We start from the raw sequence: 15,370 nt of genomic DNA on the forward strand, positions 1-15,370 counted from the left end.
GCATCTCATTTCATTTATTCCTCTCATTACAGCAGCTGGCTAGTACAATGACAGAGATGAGTTGTAACAATCCAACAAAAGTTCTTTTTAATTTAAGCAGAAAGAGCTGTCCCAAACCAATTTTGGAGATGCTTCAGATCGAGTTCTGTTTTATTTACAGACATGTGGGGGTGTCATTCATTAATGGAACAGCGTTTTCTGAATGTCCTACTAATCATTTTCATTAGCACAGTTTAATTACTGAAAATACAAGCATGTCAGAATCAAAAAAACATCTTCCAGTGATATAGCTGTACTGATATATATTGCTGATCTGGAGAAACTGTTCACCACATGAACGCACGTGCACACACAAACCCACACACTCACTGTGAAAGTTAATGGGCCAGCGATGGGACCAGATTCAACCCTTCTTTACTGTCACAGAACAGAAACAACATTAAGACTCGATCTCCTCGAGGAGCAGATGACGCCAGCTTCAACACACGGGTCGGATCAATCACAAGACGGAAAAATGCTGCTGTGAGTTTGAAGCTTTTGTACTTTTGTCACAACCTCATCTGTGATGTAAAAGCAGGTGTGGGGTAAACTGCATAACCGAAATGGCACTAGTGTCAGACATTGTAACTTACTCTTCTTCTCTTGTACCTGGAAACTGTAAAAGAAATTGCTAACCTGTTTTAAAGACTATACAACAAACAGAACATATAACTTATTCAAGCAATATCGGCAGAATGGGAGAATGTGGTGTTCGTATTCGTGTATTATTCTTTTACCGCTATCTTTGTAGTCATGTCACCAACTGCCTAACTTAGTTTCTTTTGTCGTATTAACTATTTGAAGTGGTTCATTCATGAGCAAACAGCTACAAACCATTTATAGCTAGTTTTTAAACTCGTTGAATTGACTTAATTGCCAGAGATGGAGGCTTTGCAGCCATTTTGCCACTAGTTTGTTGACATGCCAGAGCTGTGGGAAATTTCCAGTATCCCAGAACTCCTGACTTTACCTGACAATATTTGAATGTGGCAATAAAAAAAAATAAAAAAAATAAAAAAAAGAATTCCAGCTACAGGTCAACAAACGTACAGCTGATGACAGGTCACTAAATGAGATCCTTTACATGGAATTTAAAAAAAATTGCTGGTGGTTTTAAGGACTAAGTAACAGCATCAACAACAGCGCTTCTGCACTCACACATTACTCGCTATAATGTAACGCACGGTTTTCGCCAGGTGGGTTTGGTTTCCATGTCATTCTATTTCGACACACTAACAGCACATACTTATTATGACAAATTGAAAAATAACGTGTACCAACAGTATCGCAAACAATTAAGACTATAAGACACATTTAACATGGCTTGTAGTGGCTGAATTCTAATGGAAAAAAGTCTCTGCAACACTGAAAAGCTGTGACAAGATGACATTGAGGTTTACTGCAGCACCTGCCTCCACCTGCTGCTGCTGTTTTTAACCACCTGCTATGACATCACTGACTGGGGATTCGGACTGAGTGCAAAATGGTCCAAAGTTTGCACCCATAGAGAACAATACAGCTGCTGTTTTTTTGCCATGTGATTCGGAGTGGATTTACAAAAAAAAAAAAAAAAAAAACACACAGTCATGGAAAACTGAAGTCATCATTCACTTCAATCAATATGTACTATAAAAAAAAAGTTCTCTCTCACATTCTTCACCCTGTGAACACCAGTTAACTTAAGAAAACCTGGCTCTGGCAATGGCTAACTACTTATTTAAGTATTGCACATCTAGCAAACCAACAATTTGTAACATCTTTTTTTCCAGAGAAATGTACAGTCAATATATGTATATATATATATTAAAAAATATATATAGAAATATATAATATTTATTTTTCATCCTCATAGTAACATGCAATTGATAACAGCAGACCACAGACGATAAATTTTACAGTAGAACTAGAACAGTAATTCAGCCTGGGGGGCTGACATAGGAGAACACATCTGAGAACACTCACATTATTTTAGGGTTCAAACACTTTTAAGAAGTGTTTACATGCGGTGCTCAGGTGCAATGTACAGTAGTATTTTCAGTATGGGACGTTCTGCACTCTGGATGTCTCACCAGTTAAAACTTGGACAGACTGGAACTTTACAGCAACAACATATCACAGAATAACTCACACAGGTCTTATGGAGACAGGTAGAAGGGGTTGGGGGGGGATATAATCTGTAGTGAATGTCAAGGCTGTGCACGGGACCTGCATGCACTCTGTGCCTCGGGGCTATCCCTCACATCTCCTATCGGTACAAACAGTTGGGACTTGGCAGCTGGAACAATAGAAGACTCTCACACTGAGGGGAAGAGCTCGAGGGGAGTCTGTCCTCCCATGTTAAGGAGCAGGCAAACATTTAGCTAGATGGTATGATCATCAGGACAACAGCGATGAGGGGTTGGAAGTATTTACACAACATCACGGACCAAACACGTGTACACAGCAGGGTCTTAGGCTTGTATATACAGGAGGGAGGGGGGCAGAAATTGTGTGCTTAGAGTAAAGTTAGGGATTGTCAGAAGTCTGGTTTTTAGAGCTGAGATGCCATTTCAAGTACAGAGGCGGGGGAGGGGGGGTAGGACTAGCTAGGAAGGGGTCTCGGTGACAGAATCTTGGGTTTTCCTTCTGCCTCCTTCCCTTTCACTGCTGCCACGTAGGAGAAAAGGCAGAGGACCGAATAACAGATCTGATGTGCCTGCAGAAGGAAGAATTAGCCATGAGTAAGATAATGACCCAGGAGGTTACATCTGTGTATAGCAAAAAAAATACACAAGGAGCAGAGCTAGACAAGAGGCTCCCCTCAGTCTAAATCCTGTAGAAATATGGACTGTTGCATACTTGAGCATTTAAAAAGGAACCATGTGGAGCTTCTGACCATTGATAACACTATGGAGCAATGTTCCTATAAGTGATATGTTAGTGTGTCTGGCACATTCCTGCTCCCAGTTTCCTGATGTTCTGCTGATCGATAGTTGGTGGCAGTAAAACACTGAGAAGTGGAGCAATTTAAAAATGCACATTTAAATTTCTTATAAATTGACTCTGCAAATATTTTATGGGATACAGTGTGTTTTGGTAACATTCAATGTAAATAAAACTCCACAGCGCCCCTAAGTAGACAGCATGAAGAGCACACAGATCCTATGTTCTGACTGACCCGTGCATTGTTTCTTTGTAATGTAACCTATCAACACTAGTTGGTACTCAACAGAATATTACTGTGTGTGGATATTTTGAAGTGTGAACAGAGTTGTTGTGAAATTCCCCTCAGTGGTCAGTTTCCTCAACAAGATGACAGTTACATTTCATGATTATTTGGTACCAAACTATCCAGTCTTACAGCTGCTAAAGCTTCTTCATTGTCTCATTCAGAATAAGCTCCAAGCTCAAGCGCAGTTCCAGTTTAAAATCATCTCAACATTTGCAAGGCAGTGCGACATCGTCCAACAAAGCACAGCGTTGGAAAATTAAATACATGCAAGCGCACAATCTTGGTGGATTGCTTTTTAACCCGAGTGATTCTGCTATTTACATTGTGATTGTCGAGACGGGGTAAAATGATTGTCACCGGGATAACTTGAGTTGTATATCTTGTCTCATAGTATTCCAAACCACTGAAGTGTTTTGGCGTCTGATAAGCCGTTGGATTAAAATCGGAGTGCACCTCCACAGTAATGTCTGTCATGTTTACAGATACAAATGTCAAATTGTGTGAGACATTTCTGCTGTGCACACCTTGTGACTTCTACACTACCTTCACTGATAAAAGAAAAAAACAAGTATTGACTCTGACAGAAGAAGTGAGAACTCACCATGGGTGTCTTGTACTTGTGGATCACCACTTCTTTAGTTTCAGGAACTATGCCGGTGCAAGAGACAAAACAAAGAATTCAAAGGCAGCAGGAACTTCAATGTTTGAGAGCTTTGGGGGTTGGACTTTCAACAAGGTGTAAAATGGTATGTGGGCCAAGAAGAGTCCACTTCAACAGTCAGAAGTACATTGAACTTGAGACAGAGAGGGTGACAAGGGCAAGAGTGGCTCATCTGCTTTAGTTTCAGGTAAATTAAATCCTGGTTATGCTGAATACTAATTAAATGATCAGATTCAGTCTTTCAGCTGAGTAACAATCAATCAAAAGGCCCATGCAAATAGCTAAAGGTTAAACTGTTAAATAAATCTGAGCTTAGGACTGTTGGTGAGATGTTCATGGCCCACAAAAGGTACAAATAAAAACATACATCTTATAACAAGAGGCTGCAAAGGTTGAAAAGTTAATATGGAAAAGAAAAAAGAAAAGGAACACGTCCCCTCCACCCCAGTGAACTCAAAGTTGAAAGACATCACAGAAAAGCAGCTACGAGAGGCCAAAATCCTTTGACCCCGGACGAACAGATTGACTTTTCATTAGTAACTGTAAACCCATAGCAGTGATGAGGAGGCTGAGATCTGGACAAATGAAGGGACAGGGAAATGTTAGCCCCACCCACCCGCCCACCCAAAACAACAGTCCCACCGAAGATCTCCACTTGATGAGATACAGAGGCAGACTGTCAGGGAATCAAGGCCATATGAGAGATGGGGTCTGGGGTGGAATGAAAAGCGAGTGATGAAGGAAGCAGTACTCATGGTACAAGAAAGGATAAATTAATCAACGATCGAGTGAGGAAATATATTCTGCACGCAATTAGTTTAAATAAGAAAGGAGAAAGGTGACAACACTTTACCTGCTGGAGAATGAAGGTTTTCATAGTGGCAAAGATGAGGGCAACATTACAAAAAGCAGCACAGAGACACGACAGTAACCCAGCCTGGTACTCAACTTCAACCTCTGACCATCACATACTGCAGTGTGATACTGGAAGTCGTATTTTGTGACTTCTTCCTAGAAATGTAAACGGTGCACTGACCCTTCACACTCCTGCTCACTACTGTCTAAAACATGGAAGCAGCCTGAACTATAACACAAACCTCTTTGCTTTATTCTCTCCATTAGGCTGTTTTTTTTAAATTAAGCTATTCGATAAATGTCTAAACAATGTGTTTTTCTGATTCTATCAGAGCAATGGAGAAGTGTAAGAGCTAAAACTACTTCTTATGCTTTGCTTAAGTTCAATTAATGATTTTAATTTTCTAGGATACCTAACAAGTAACCGCACATCTAGGTGAAACATTTGTAACTGTTGCCCAATATTATTCATTTACGAGTCGAGTCTTGTTGTGTCTGATACTTGCTACTAATTTCAGACTAAATCTTTTACGGATTACGCAGGAAAACATTTAAAAATATATTTATTATCCAATGCTCTTAAAGGTTAAAGCCAGTTGCATTCTATATCTTTATCCTACTGAAGATGTTTCATATTTTAAAATGGCTAAACAATTTCCTATAAGAATCTATTTTGTTTTCCCTAAAATGGCGACTTGTAGATGTGATCCAATCCTCATGTTTTAAATTTTAAAAGTAATTTACAATAAGTTATGCATCGACCCCTACCACAAGAAGTGACATCGATTCTTATGTTGGAACGTTTTCATTTGTGCACAAAAGGCAGCTGGACTCATACTCCTGTTGTTACACTGACTTATTTCTCTCACCAGCTCTCTGTCCCTCTTTGTCAACTAAATGAAACGTCACTTGCTCTAAACGTCAGTGGTGCCATGTGACTGTAAGAAAACCACATGCTCTGAAGAATTCATCACTCACTTAATCACCTACAGGCATCAGTGTCTCAGTGTTCCTTGAGGAGAGCGAGTATCCAATTTAGTGAAACCTTATTAGCTCTCGTCAATATATTTGCCATGAAGCTGAGTTACTGCCGTGCCAAGTACAGGCCTAGAATCAATAGATGGTGTAATTACCAAATTCCTCCAGGACAAAGACTCCCTTCACTGTATTGCACTTTTTAATGTGACTCAGCTCTATGAAAACCTAAAAACAAACAAAAAAACAAACAAAACAAGACACAACATTATTAACTCAACAACACTGGATGAAAAGTAAACACTTCATATTTAAAAATTAACCAGGTTAAACTTGTTTTATTCAGTATGAAAGATAAAAAAATAAAAACAACTACACACGGAATGCAAGCTTTTAACAGCTAACGAAAGAAAAGAAAAACACACTATGAGAAGTTTCCATGATCAAACGCATACATGGGCGACGGTTAAATGAGAAGAAATGCATTTAGTCTGCTCAAAACTAATTCCACATGACTTGTTTCATCAATGAAGTATATCAGAACTGGAACATTTATAGTTATTTGGATGTAACCAGCAAAGGTAGTTTAAAAAAACATTTATTTTTATGCTCAGTGATGCATTCTGGCCCATATGATGCATACATGGAAGTTCCATATAAAATGTAGACAAGGACACAACTAGATTTGCCATACAGCTACAACAGTTAAAAGAAAAGATAGAGAAAACAAAAGGAACCCAATAAGATGTAACTGCTAATAAGCAAACACAGCAGAGGTTGTGTACCTTCCGCTCCTTGCAGGGGGAGAGAGCATGGGAGAGAAATGGTTTGGATTATTATCGGACAGAAGAGCACAAGCACTCAACGACACTCCGAGAGGGCGCTATCCACAGGAGCCTCGTACGGATTCAAATCAAGAATCTAGCTAAGAAGTTAACAGAGCCAATCTGAAAAACCCTTCACAAGAGGAATCAGCCCAAAAACTAAAAAAAATAGGAGAGAGAGAGAAATAAAAAAAGAGGACTAGAGGTTTGACTAAGGTATTGAGAGCTGGATTCACCTTTGTATTCCTGGACTTAAATCATCTCAGTCCCCCAGAGCCCTCCATGCCTCCTCCTCCAGCAACAAGGGCTGGCACCAACACTACTTGCTTACACAGCAGAACAGATAAATAAGGGCAGTCACTGATGGACAGTAAATCCCTCTATGATGTAGGATGTCACCTCTGACACCATCTCACTGCCGAGCTGCCCAGGACCCAACCCAGTGCTCACTCTCTATAATACTATAAATTTAATAAAGTCTTACGAGTGGCATCCAGTGCTGAATAAAGCTCCTGCTGAGGGTTTGGTTAAACTGTTTTACTCCAAAAATGTGAAACTATTTGTGAGGACATTTCAGCTGACCTGCAAATACTCCCAAACTAAGTGTACCAGAAATGCCAGTGAAAATCGTTCATTCTAGAAATGCGGTGCTCTACATTGGGAATCTTTGAGAAGCTTATCTCTTAGGTTAATTGTTTTCAGCTTGAATGGAAATGAAAAATGTGGCACCCTACCCCTTGCAATACAAAGAGCAAACATTCTACTTGAAAGAGCCTGAGGCAGAAAAAAGCAGAAGCAGCAAGGAAAAGCAGGCAATAATCATAACAACATCCAAGTAAAAGGGTCGGTTCACCCAAATTATAAAAATACATTATATCTGGGCAAGCAGAAAGTTTTCATTTTATAATGGAGATTAATGGAATATTTTGTGATGCTCACAGCAACGAAAATATGTTTAAACCTGCACTGACTGCAGAAACAAGCTATAAACACAACACACAATCACCTTTTAGTAGTTAAGTAGTAATTAATAGTTGCTTATTTACACATCCAGCAGACACAATTCTTAACATTAGCATTAATTTGGACTTTCTGTCGATGAGATAAATGGCAGTCCAACATTCATCCTCCTTTTAGCTCGTTGCACTCTCAACCAACTCCTGAGGGAAATATCTGTCTCTTAAGCTGCTAAATGCTCCTATATGTTCACTATATGTTCTGCCATTTGGAGGTGGACAGGTAGTGTACAGTGGATTTGGAGCTTTTTCACTGAAGAGAGCTGCATGCTGTGGCCTAAAACAACGCTACGAGAGCACTGAGAGTGAACCAAAACAGTAAAAATTGTGGGCCACAAAATCAAAACAATGAGCTAAAAGACTGAAACAGTAAATGTAAAAAAAGTACACATTTCTCACATTTGGTTACTGATTTTCTCTCAAAGGACAGCATAGTAGTGCTACACACATTTACAGAGCAGATGTGTATGCTGTAGCAGAAAAATAAGCATTTAATTTCAGTTGGAAGTATTTGTTTGGTGGAAAGGATTTCCAATGAAAACTCTCCGCAGTGAGGTCTATCCAGAGTAAGCAGGATATATTTGCTGTTAAATACCTGAAATTAAGTTTGGTGAACACCACAAATGAGACTCCATTCACCTCCATTGTATCAGAGACAAATATCTCAAATCCTGGACTGCATTCAACCAAAACTTTGTGCAAGGCTAGATACAACTAGAGCTGAAGTGTCATTTTGGTTAACTGACTCTTCAAATTACTTTTGCTGTTGAGAAATCAGTTTAAAGATGCTGGATGTCTCATGAGGAATATTGCTGTTCAGTCTTTTTTTTACACTTTAGTAACACCTCACATATTCTTTTTGTTGATTTTAAGATGCTCAAAATGTACAAAGCATCTGCTAGCTGCAATGGGTTTCTGGATCTTTTCACTTCACAGACTATTCTACAGCACATTGTTCAATCACAGCTTGACATTCTAATGAACCTGAAGAAAAATACAAACCCCGACTGTGACTACCTACGCAGATGTGAAGACAACACATGACGATGTTCAAGGGTCCAAACTTAAATGTGAAAGTTGCTATTAAATAGCCAATTATTAATGAAAAGTCTTTGCTCAAGGTCATCCGTCTTATCACTGATGCGCAACACACGCATTAACACTTCTCCTCCCACACAGTAAATGAACAATGAGGTTTGAGCACCATGGATGAAAAAATAAAAAATAAAATAAATACTTGTGTGGAAGGATGTGTTAATATTTTGGGAAATGCATGCATATGAACACACAAACAAATAGAAAAAAGCAAAAAAAAAAGCAAAGGCAAAAACAGAAATTCTTCCTCTAAAGGGAAACAATCAGGCGTGAGTAAATGCTAATCAAACATGTTGTAAGTCACCACCAACATTTTGGCTAAGATTTATTTTTAATGACAATAGAGGAAGACGTCACTAGATGAAAGGAAATGAGGCAAACAGGAGAGATGAGCAGAAATGCGGACAGAAGTACGGGATGAACGCTTCATCATGAGTGATTATTATTATTTTCATGCCCTTGTGTGAGATGAGAAGCAGTCTCTGCTGTGGTACTGGCCTCTTACCTGGCTGTGCATGAATTTAAGGTTGATCCCTTCCAGTGTAACCTGCAGCAGTCCACCTTCACCAGTTTTCATGTCCTGGACAGGGAACTCTCCACCCAGCTCTGGACCTGAAGGGGAAAAAAAAAATAAAAAAAATGGTGCACACTGTTGGGACGTGGGGCAGAAACGTCTTCTTTCTTTCGTTGTCTTAAACTGACTCCAAAATAAGACTTTAACAGAAAATAAAATCACAACACTGAACAACAGGGGTGTAATGGTGCTTGTATTCTTCCCAAACTGTTTATTAGGGTACGTCTGGGTCGATATGCATCTAATTAAACTTAAATTAGGTCTTGTTTTATTCACATTAAATTTGTCTTCTGGTCTTTTGTAATAACAATGTTTTGTTATTGATCAATTAACAATTTAATGTTTCCTGTTTTCAAAGAAAATGGCCTGTCTTGACCCTGCCGTAGCAAAAATATTTGAGAAAACAAGGCTCTCTCTCTCTCCCTCTCCCCTTCACCCCCAACCGGTCGAGGCAGATGGCCGCCCACCCTGAGCCATGGTTCTGCTCGAGGTTTCTGCCTCTTAAAAGGAAGTTTTTCCTTGTCTCTGTCGCCTAGTGCTGCTCTTGGTGGGAACTGTTGGGCTTCTGTAAATAGCATCATAGAGTATGGTCTAGACCTGCTCTTTTCAACTGTTGTTGTGATTTGGCGCTATATAAATAAAATTGAATTGAAATTGAATTGAATACTGTTGCTCCCCTAAATCAACAATCAAAATTCTCAGCAGAAGCTACGGCATCCCTGATAAGACTGATAAAGACTAGTTGGTTATAAATGTTGAGAGGGCAGACTGGACAGCCATTTTTGAGAAAGCCAGAAAGAAAGAAAAAAGAGCAAAATTAGGCAACAACCAAACTCACTCACTCCATACCTGGTTTAATACTTTGCTGTCTTGCTGCAGCTCTTTCCATACTGTCTTTAACACAGTAGTAGAGTTCCCGACACTAAAATGCAAAGAGAGAAGTTGTTTGAATTTCTAACCAATGTTCTCCTCAAGTGAATAAAAGTACAGGATGTAGAGAGATGCAGCTTCTGACCTTTTTGGTATAAAACTTATTGAGCTGCGTCTCTTGGCCGTTGCGTCTCCAGAGACACAGCACCTTGGTCTTGGGGCAGTAGGTCATGTTGATGAGCTTCTCGTACCACCAACGCTCGTAAACTGTGCCGATGTTGCTGCGCAGGACTATACAGTCATCGCAAACCTGAAACAAAGATTCAAGATTCACATTATAAAATAAATAACAATATGATCTCTACTGTACTACTGTGTGAGCACTGAGGAAAGTTACAGATATTTTGAGATAACTTGACTTATACTGCTTCCATGAGCTCAATTTGTAGTATCAGGAATTACACATAGTCAAGACTTTGTGTACCTCCATGAAAAAGATGTCTCCTGTGGTATCAGTGCCAGCATGTACAACAAATGTTTGCTTCTTGATGTGGCGGCTTCCGCTGGGCCTGATGGGCAGCTCACGGCCGTTCTAAAAAAATACAAGTCAGTACAAATAATTACAAAAGGATGAATAGAAATTGAGCTAAATTAATTAAAAACAGAGATTTTCACCATTTGGGGCAGTTTGTCCAGTATCTCGTTGATCTCTTGGCTGTATGAGAGGCCAATGTGGGACTTCCCCATCAAACGCCTCACTTTCTTTCTGATGTCATTTTTGTTCAACTAAACAGACAAACACATCCACAAGGAACAAAAGTTGAGATATCTGGAGGTTAAAGAAAAACTCAAACTCGGCATAGATCATCAAACAATTATGTTGTCCTATAATTAAAATAACAAACAGGCCTCCGTACTTTTAACATTAGCATATATGCAATCATATTGTGCAGCAGGGTGGCCAGAAGTCTGTCTTCATCATCCTCCAGACGCTTGCGGTCGTGTTCTCCTAGCGACAAGTATCTGTGTTGATAATAAAAAACACACACAGAAAAGCAAGTATTTATAGTCCAGGACCAGAATTACAAAGTTATTGCATCTAGTAAAAAAAAGAAATCTGTTGCTACATGGCAAAAAAATAAAAAAATAAAAAAGAAATCCGACAGTATGAGTAACGTCAGCCATACTGAACCTTTCAATCATCTCCTGGGGTCCCTGGTCCATACCCATGCCCTCACGCTCTAACATCACAGCATCTAAGTAGGCGTCCTCCCAGAACTGCATCTGGTCCCACAGTGTGGAGCGCTCTTTACCTGAAAACAAGGAGAGAGTACACATGTAGCTACTAAAATGTGCAAAGGTTGACAGTTTCATCAACAACACAGCTGATCCATTCAAACACAACCCAAACCAAAGCACACATTCCTTCATACCAGCCAAATTAAATCCTCTCAGACACATTATCACCAAAATAACTCTATTTCTATTTATGAGCAGATTCTCCAATACAAATTATATCCAACTACTGTTTGCATTTCCACGTTGCTTTCTACAGCTTTCAACAGCTTGTTATAACTGACAACAGTTACAACAAGGTTTCGGCAAGTATTGAGGTATTGATATTGTAACATTTTACTGTAGCTTTGAGCATGAACAAGCAGTTTATAGTCATGTGTGAGAACAACAGTAAGTACAATTACACACAACCCTGACAACTAACAGCTCCAACAAAACCTTAACTTTTGTTGTTTTGCACAATTTTTTTAATCAGCAAATTTTATATGTATAGAGGTGTCTGATTCTGTTTTAAGTGCTGGTCTTTTCAACCTTCCTGGAACCACAAGTTAAAGGTGGGGTAAGTGATTCTACTTCATTAAGCGTCTTTCTGTCAAATTCAGCCATTATCTCCTCTAAAAAAAATCTAGTACAGTATCTTGTACACAACCCTGGCTTTGTAAATGGGAAACAAAAAAAGTGGCCTGCACCCCGCCACACAACACTGTTCCAGCCATGATTTCTGTGTCAGGTAACGTTACATCAATTGGCCACGGACATTCAGCTTACTTTCCAGATTACAAGACATGCTGTTGTTGTGATGTTAGCTATAGTAGCAGGAGAGTTGTGAGTATCACTGTCTAGAGCTGGTGCGCTGGCTCTGGGAAACTGTCTCGTCCTCTCTGCATGTTAGCTTTGCAGCACTGTAGCAACAGCTTGATAACACACAACCTCGCTAACGTTACATTACTTGCTGTGTCATTGTTTGCTCTATATCATGTTTTTTGAAATTTGGATTGGATTCCTCCAGAATCATTTACCCCACATTTAATACGGACTGAGGAGGACAACGTTATTGAAACCAAAAATGCACAACTTTAAGCATAAAAGAAATAACACAAATCATCTTGATCATCAATCATCTCAAGATGCAAAAGAAGAAGAATAGTGGCTGAGCCAATTTCATTTTCCCTACCTCTATCACATGTAAGTAACTCATTGGAAAACTTGATATTTCCCAATCTTGTTAACCAGCTGGTGGCTCATTTGAGTGTGCTCAACTCATTATTACATTTCTGACAGCACTCGAAGGCAACATGCACTCATCTAGTATGCAAACCCATGAAATGTTAAGCTTTTAGGTCAACATGAAAGTTAGTCAGAAAACTGGGTGAAAGATGTTGGTGGGTAGAAATTAAAATAATGTTGACAGTGAACGAACATCTCTCTCTCTCACACACTCTTCCACACAAACCTGTCTTTGATATCCCTGTGAGGCAAATTCTGCAGGATAGCTTAAATTTTCCACCCCATCACATGTTAAAAAACACATAGATGTCCAGCTCACCAACGGACAGGAAAAACCCACATCACATCAAAGATTAAACACAGAGCTAGTCCGTATGAACAATGGATGCATTCCTCCCCAACCTCCCACACACACACACACCCACACAGGAAAAAGAAAAAAGCAAGATGTTAGCCCTACTTAGAGAAAAGGTTTCCATGGCAGCATCCTCTAGTTGATCCCAAACGGAGCTCTTATCGCGGCCTGGAAGAATTTCCCAGGAGGAGCAGCAGGAGGAATGAGAAGCAGCGAGAGCAGGAGGGGGTTAGGCGAAGAGGTGAGTAGGTTTAATGGTACAACAAGAGCAGAGCGAGCAGAGAACCACACCAGAGGAACCATAACAAGGACAAACAAAACATACCAGGTTCATTTACTCACTTATTTATAGCCAACAGCACTTATACACAGGATGTCATTGTTCAAAATATAAATGTTTTGCACAGTCAATTAGATGAGCAGTAATTCTGTGGTTTGTGGTGAAGATGCTGTATGTTTATGATCTGTTTAAATACAACATTGACTTTAAGTCCTTATTGTTTTTACATCTTTAAAGATTAACTTAGGTTAAATTAAATCAATTTTGTTTTGCAAATATACAATCACACACTACTAATTAATTTGCAGAAGCTGCAGTCATGACTTACAATAGTGCAAATAAATATCTAGTATTCAAATTTTTTTCTATTTTCTTTCCATTCCTTTAACGTTTATTCTGTTTTCACATGCATGCACATGTTGCCAAACCTCTCAGACAGCAGCAACTTTCCACTTCACTCAGTAGTGCTAATTCAACACTATGTAAAATTGGACAATCACATTATGTAAAGTTGCTTCACAAAACAAACATCAGTGTACAACCTTTCACCTTTTAACATGTTAAGTTCACTGTTACGTAATAAACATTTGACATTACTGTAATCACATGTCTGACTTCTGCTTCCTGCTCTTAAAAATAAGTCTTTTCATGATTAGTGAAAGTTCACCGTGGTTACATTAAAAGGAAAACCAAAGCACGAGTTTGCACCAGTTGGAGTGAGGTCACAATATCCACCAACACTTTCCTTACATTAATGTAAGTACCCTTTAATATTTCCAGTTGTTAGGCTCAAAAAAATTTCTTTAAAAAAAACCAACAAAAGTGTTCAAGTAATGCAGAATAATCTCATACTTAGCAGAGTGATTTGAGATTTATAAGTGTTTTTTGGGAACAGTGGAAGGAAATGTTTTTTGAAACATCAGAATGTCCGCTGTTTGACATAACTATAAGAGGAAGCAAACTAGAGAGCAGAACATACCCAGAAGGCCTTCACAAAGGTAAATCCTCATACTGATGTCCTCCACATGCTGCGCAGGCGCACCCTTTGCCATGGTATGTGCATGATCTTTTGCACTTGGTTTCAGAGTGTGGGTCTTTCCCTGTGGAAACAGGTCAACATCATGTTTGTAATCCAACAGCTAGTACCAATGACCCAAAATTCTATTTCATGTATTTTGAGTATTGGTGCATCCGTTTTTGTCCTATTTTCATCATTTGACCTATGTTGCATACTGTAGATTATCCAGGTCGAATACTATTATCCGTAGGATAGTCTGGTTCTGAGAATACTACTCAACTCAATGGCTTGTCTGTTAGGACAAATGAACAAAGGCTGACGAGTCCCAGTCCCTTCTTTTAATAAGGAAGTTTTGTCTGACAACAGGAGAAAAGTCCAAACCTACTAATGTAACAACTTAACCACTACTAAATATTTTTACACAGCAATTAACAAATCATAACACTATTAAAGATAGAAATGTATTCTCAAACTATCCAACAAAGCAAAATTACACGTTGTTTACCCAGTTCAAACTATTACTAATCACTGTGGGATCTCAAAGTCACCACAGGCGAGCAATGCTTCCAGCTAGTCTATGAGACTCCTGGTCTGCTCCTCAGTGGGAATTCTCTACAGACAGATGCCTACATAGAAGGGCCGTAGAACTGATTTCAACACCTCTTCCTGCCTAACTTGATGGTCGTAGGCCAGGAGAGGACAGTTGGAGTGAGAGGGGATTTTTCCACATGTACAGCAGTGTTTAGAAATGTAAACAAATGTTGCTAATTTAAAGTATTCTCACACACACACCAGTTCATTTTTGGCAAAAGAAAAACACAACAACAATTTCCCAGCACATTAAACCTTCAGGTGTTTTTAAGTAGTGGAAAACTAGTCTGCAATCTCTCAGTTTTCATGGTATAGATGGGAATCCTGAAATCCAATCAACTTAAGGCAGAGTTTTTTAAGTAATTCATGCCACGTTCAAATGGAGTAAGTTTGTAATGAAATTGTCTTATTTTAAGATAGTTATTATCTAAAGTAAGACATAGTAGAAGTAAGAACTGTATCATATACATATTTCACTCAGAG

At 39.1% G+C, this 15,370-nt stretch overlaps 1 protein-coding gene across 18 annotated transcripts in view; it reads right to left on the reverse strand.

Annotated features, from left to right (window-relative positions):
• Positions 1–67: 67 nt before the first annotated feature.
• The window catches only part of madd (MAP-kinase activating death domain), a 50,374-nt gene continuing 35,071 nt past the window's right edge, over positions 68–15,370 (reverse strand). For 8 of the 18 annotated variants that reach the window (XM_038701145.1, XM_038701144.1, XM_038701161.1 and 5 more), the window contains 12 exons: positions 14,258–14,378; positions 13,104–13,166; positions 11,313–11,433; positions 11,038–11,143; positions 10,796–10,906; positions 10,605–10,712; positions 10,266–10,430; positions 10,100–10,172; positions 9,182–9,288; positions 5,900–5,969; positions 3,852–3,898; positions 68–2,734 (listed from right to left, as the gene is read on the reverse strand). In XM_038701145.1, the coding sequence (XP_038557073.1) occupies positions 2,621–2,734; positions 3,852–3,898; positions 5,900–5,969; positions 9,182–9,288; positions 10,100–10,172; positions 10,266–10,430; positions 10,605–10,712; positions 10,796–10,906; positions 11,038–11,143; positions 11,313–11,433; positions 13,104–13,166; positions 14,258–14,378 (1,206 nt within the window). In that variant the 3' untranslated portion in view covers positions 68–2,620. Of the gene's footprint in view, positions 2,735–3,851; positions 3,899–5,899; positions 5,970–9,181; positions 9,289–10,099; positions 10,173–10,265; positions 10,431–10,604; positions 10,713–10,795; positions 10,907–11,037; positions 11,144–11,312; positions 11,434–13,103; positions 13,167–14,257; positions 14,379–15,370 lie in introns of those variants that run through there. The other 10 variants (XM_038701151.1, XM_038701150.1, XM_038701160.1 and 7 more) reach the window with 4 other exon arrangements.

This window comes from Micropterus salmoides, unplaced genomic scaffold (genome assembly GCF_014851395.1).
Source record: "Micropterus salmoides isolate LMB-PRFRI ecotype aquatic unplaced genomic scaffold, ASM1485139v1 Ms_hic_scaffold_6, whole genome shotgun sequence".
In the NCBI taxonomy this organism is placed as follows: Eukaryota; Metazoa; Chordata; class Actinopteri; order Centrarchiformes; family Centrarchidae; genus Micropterus; species Micropterus salmoides.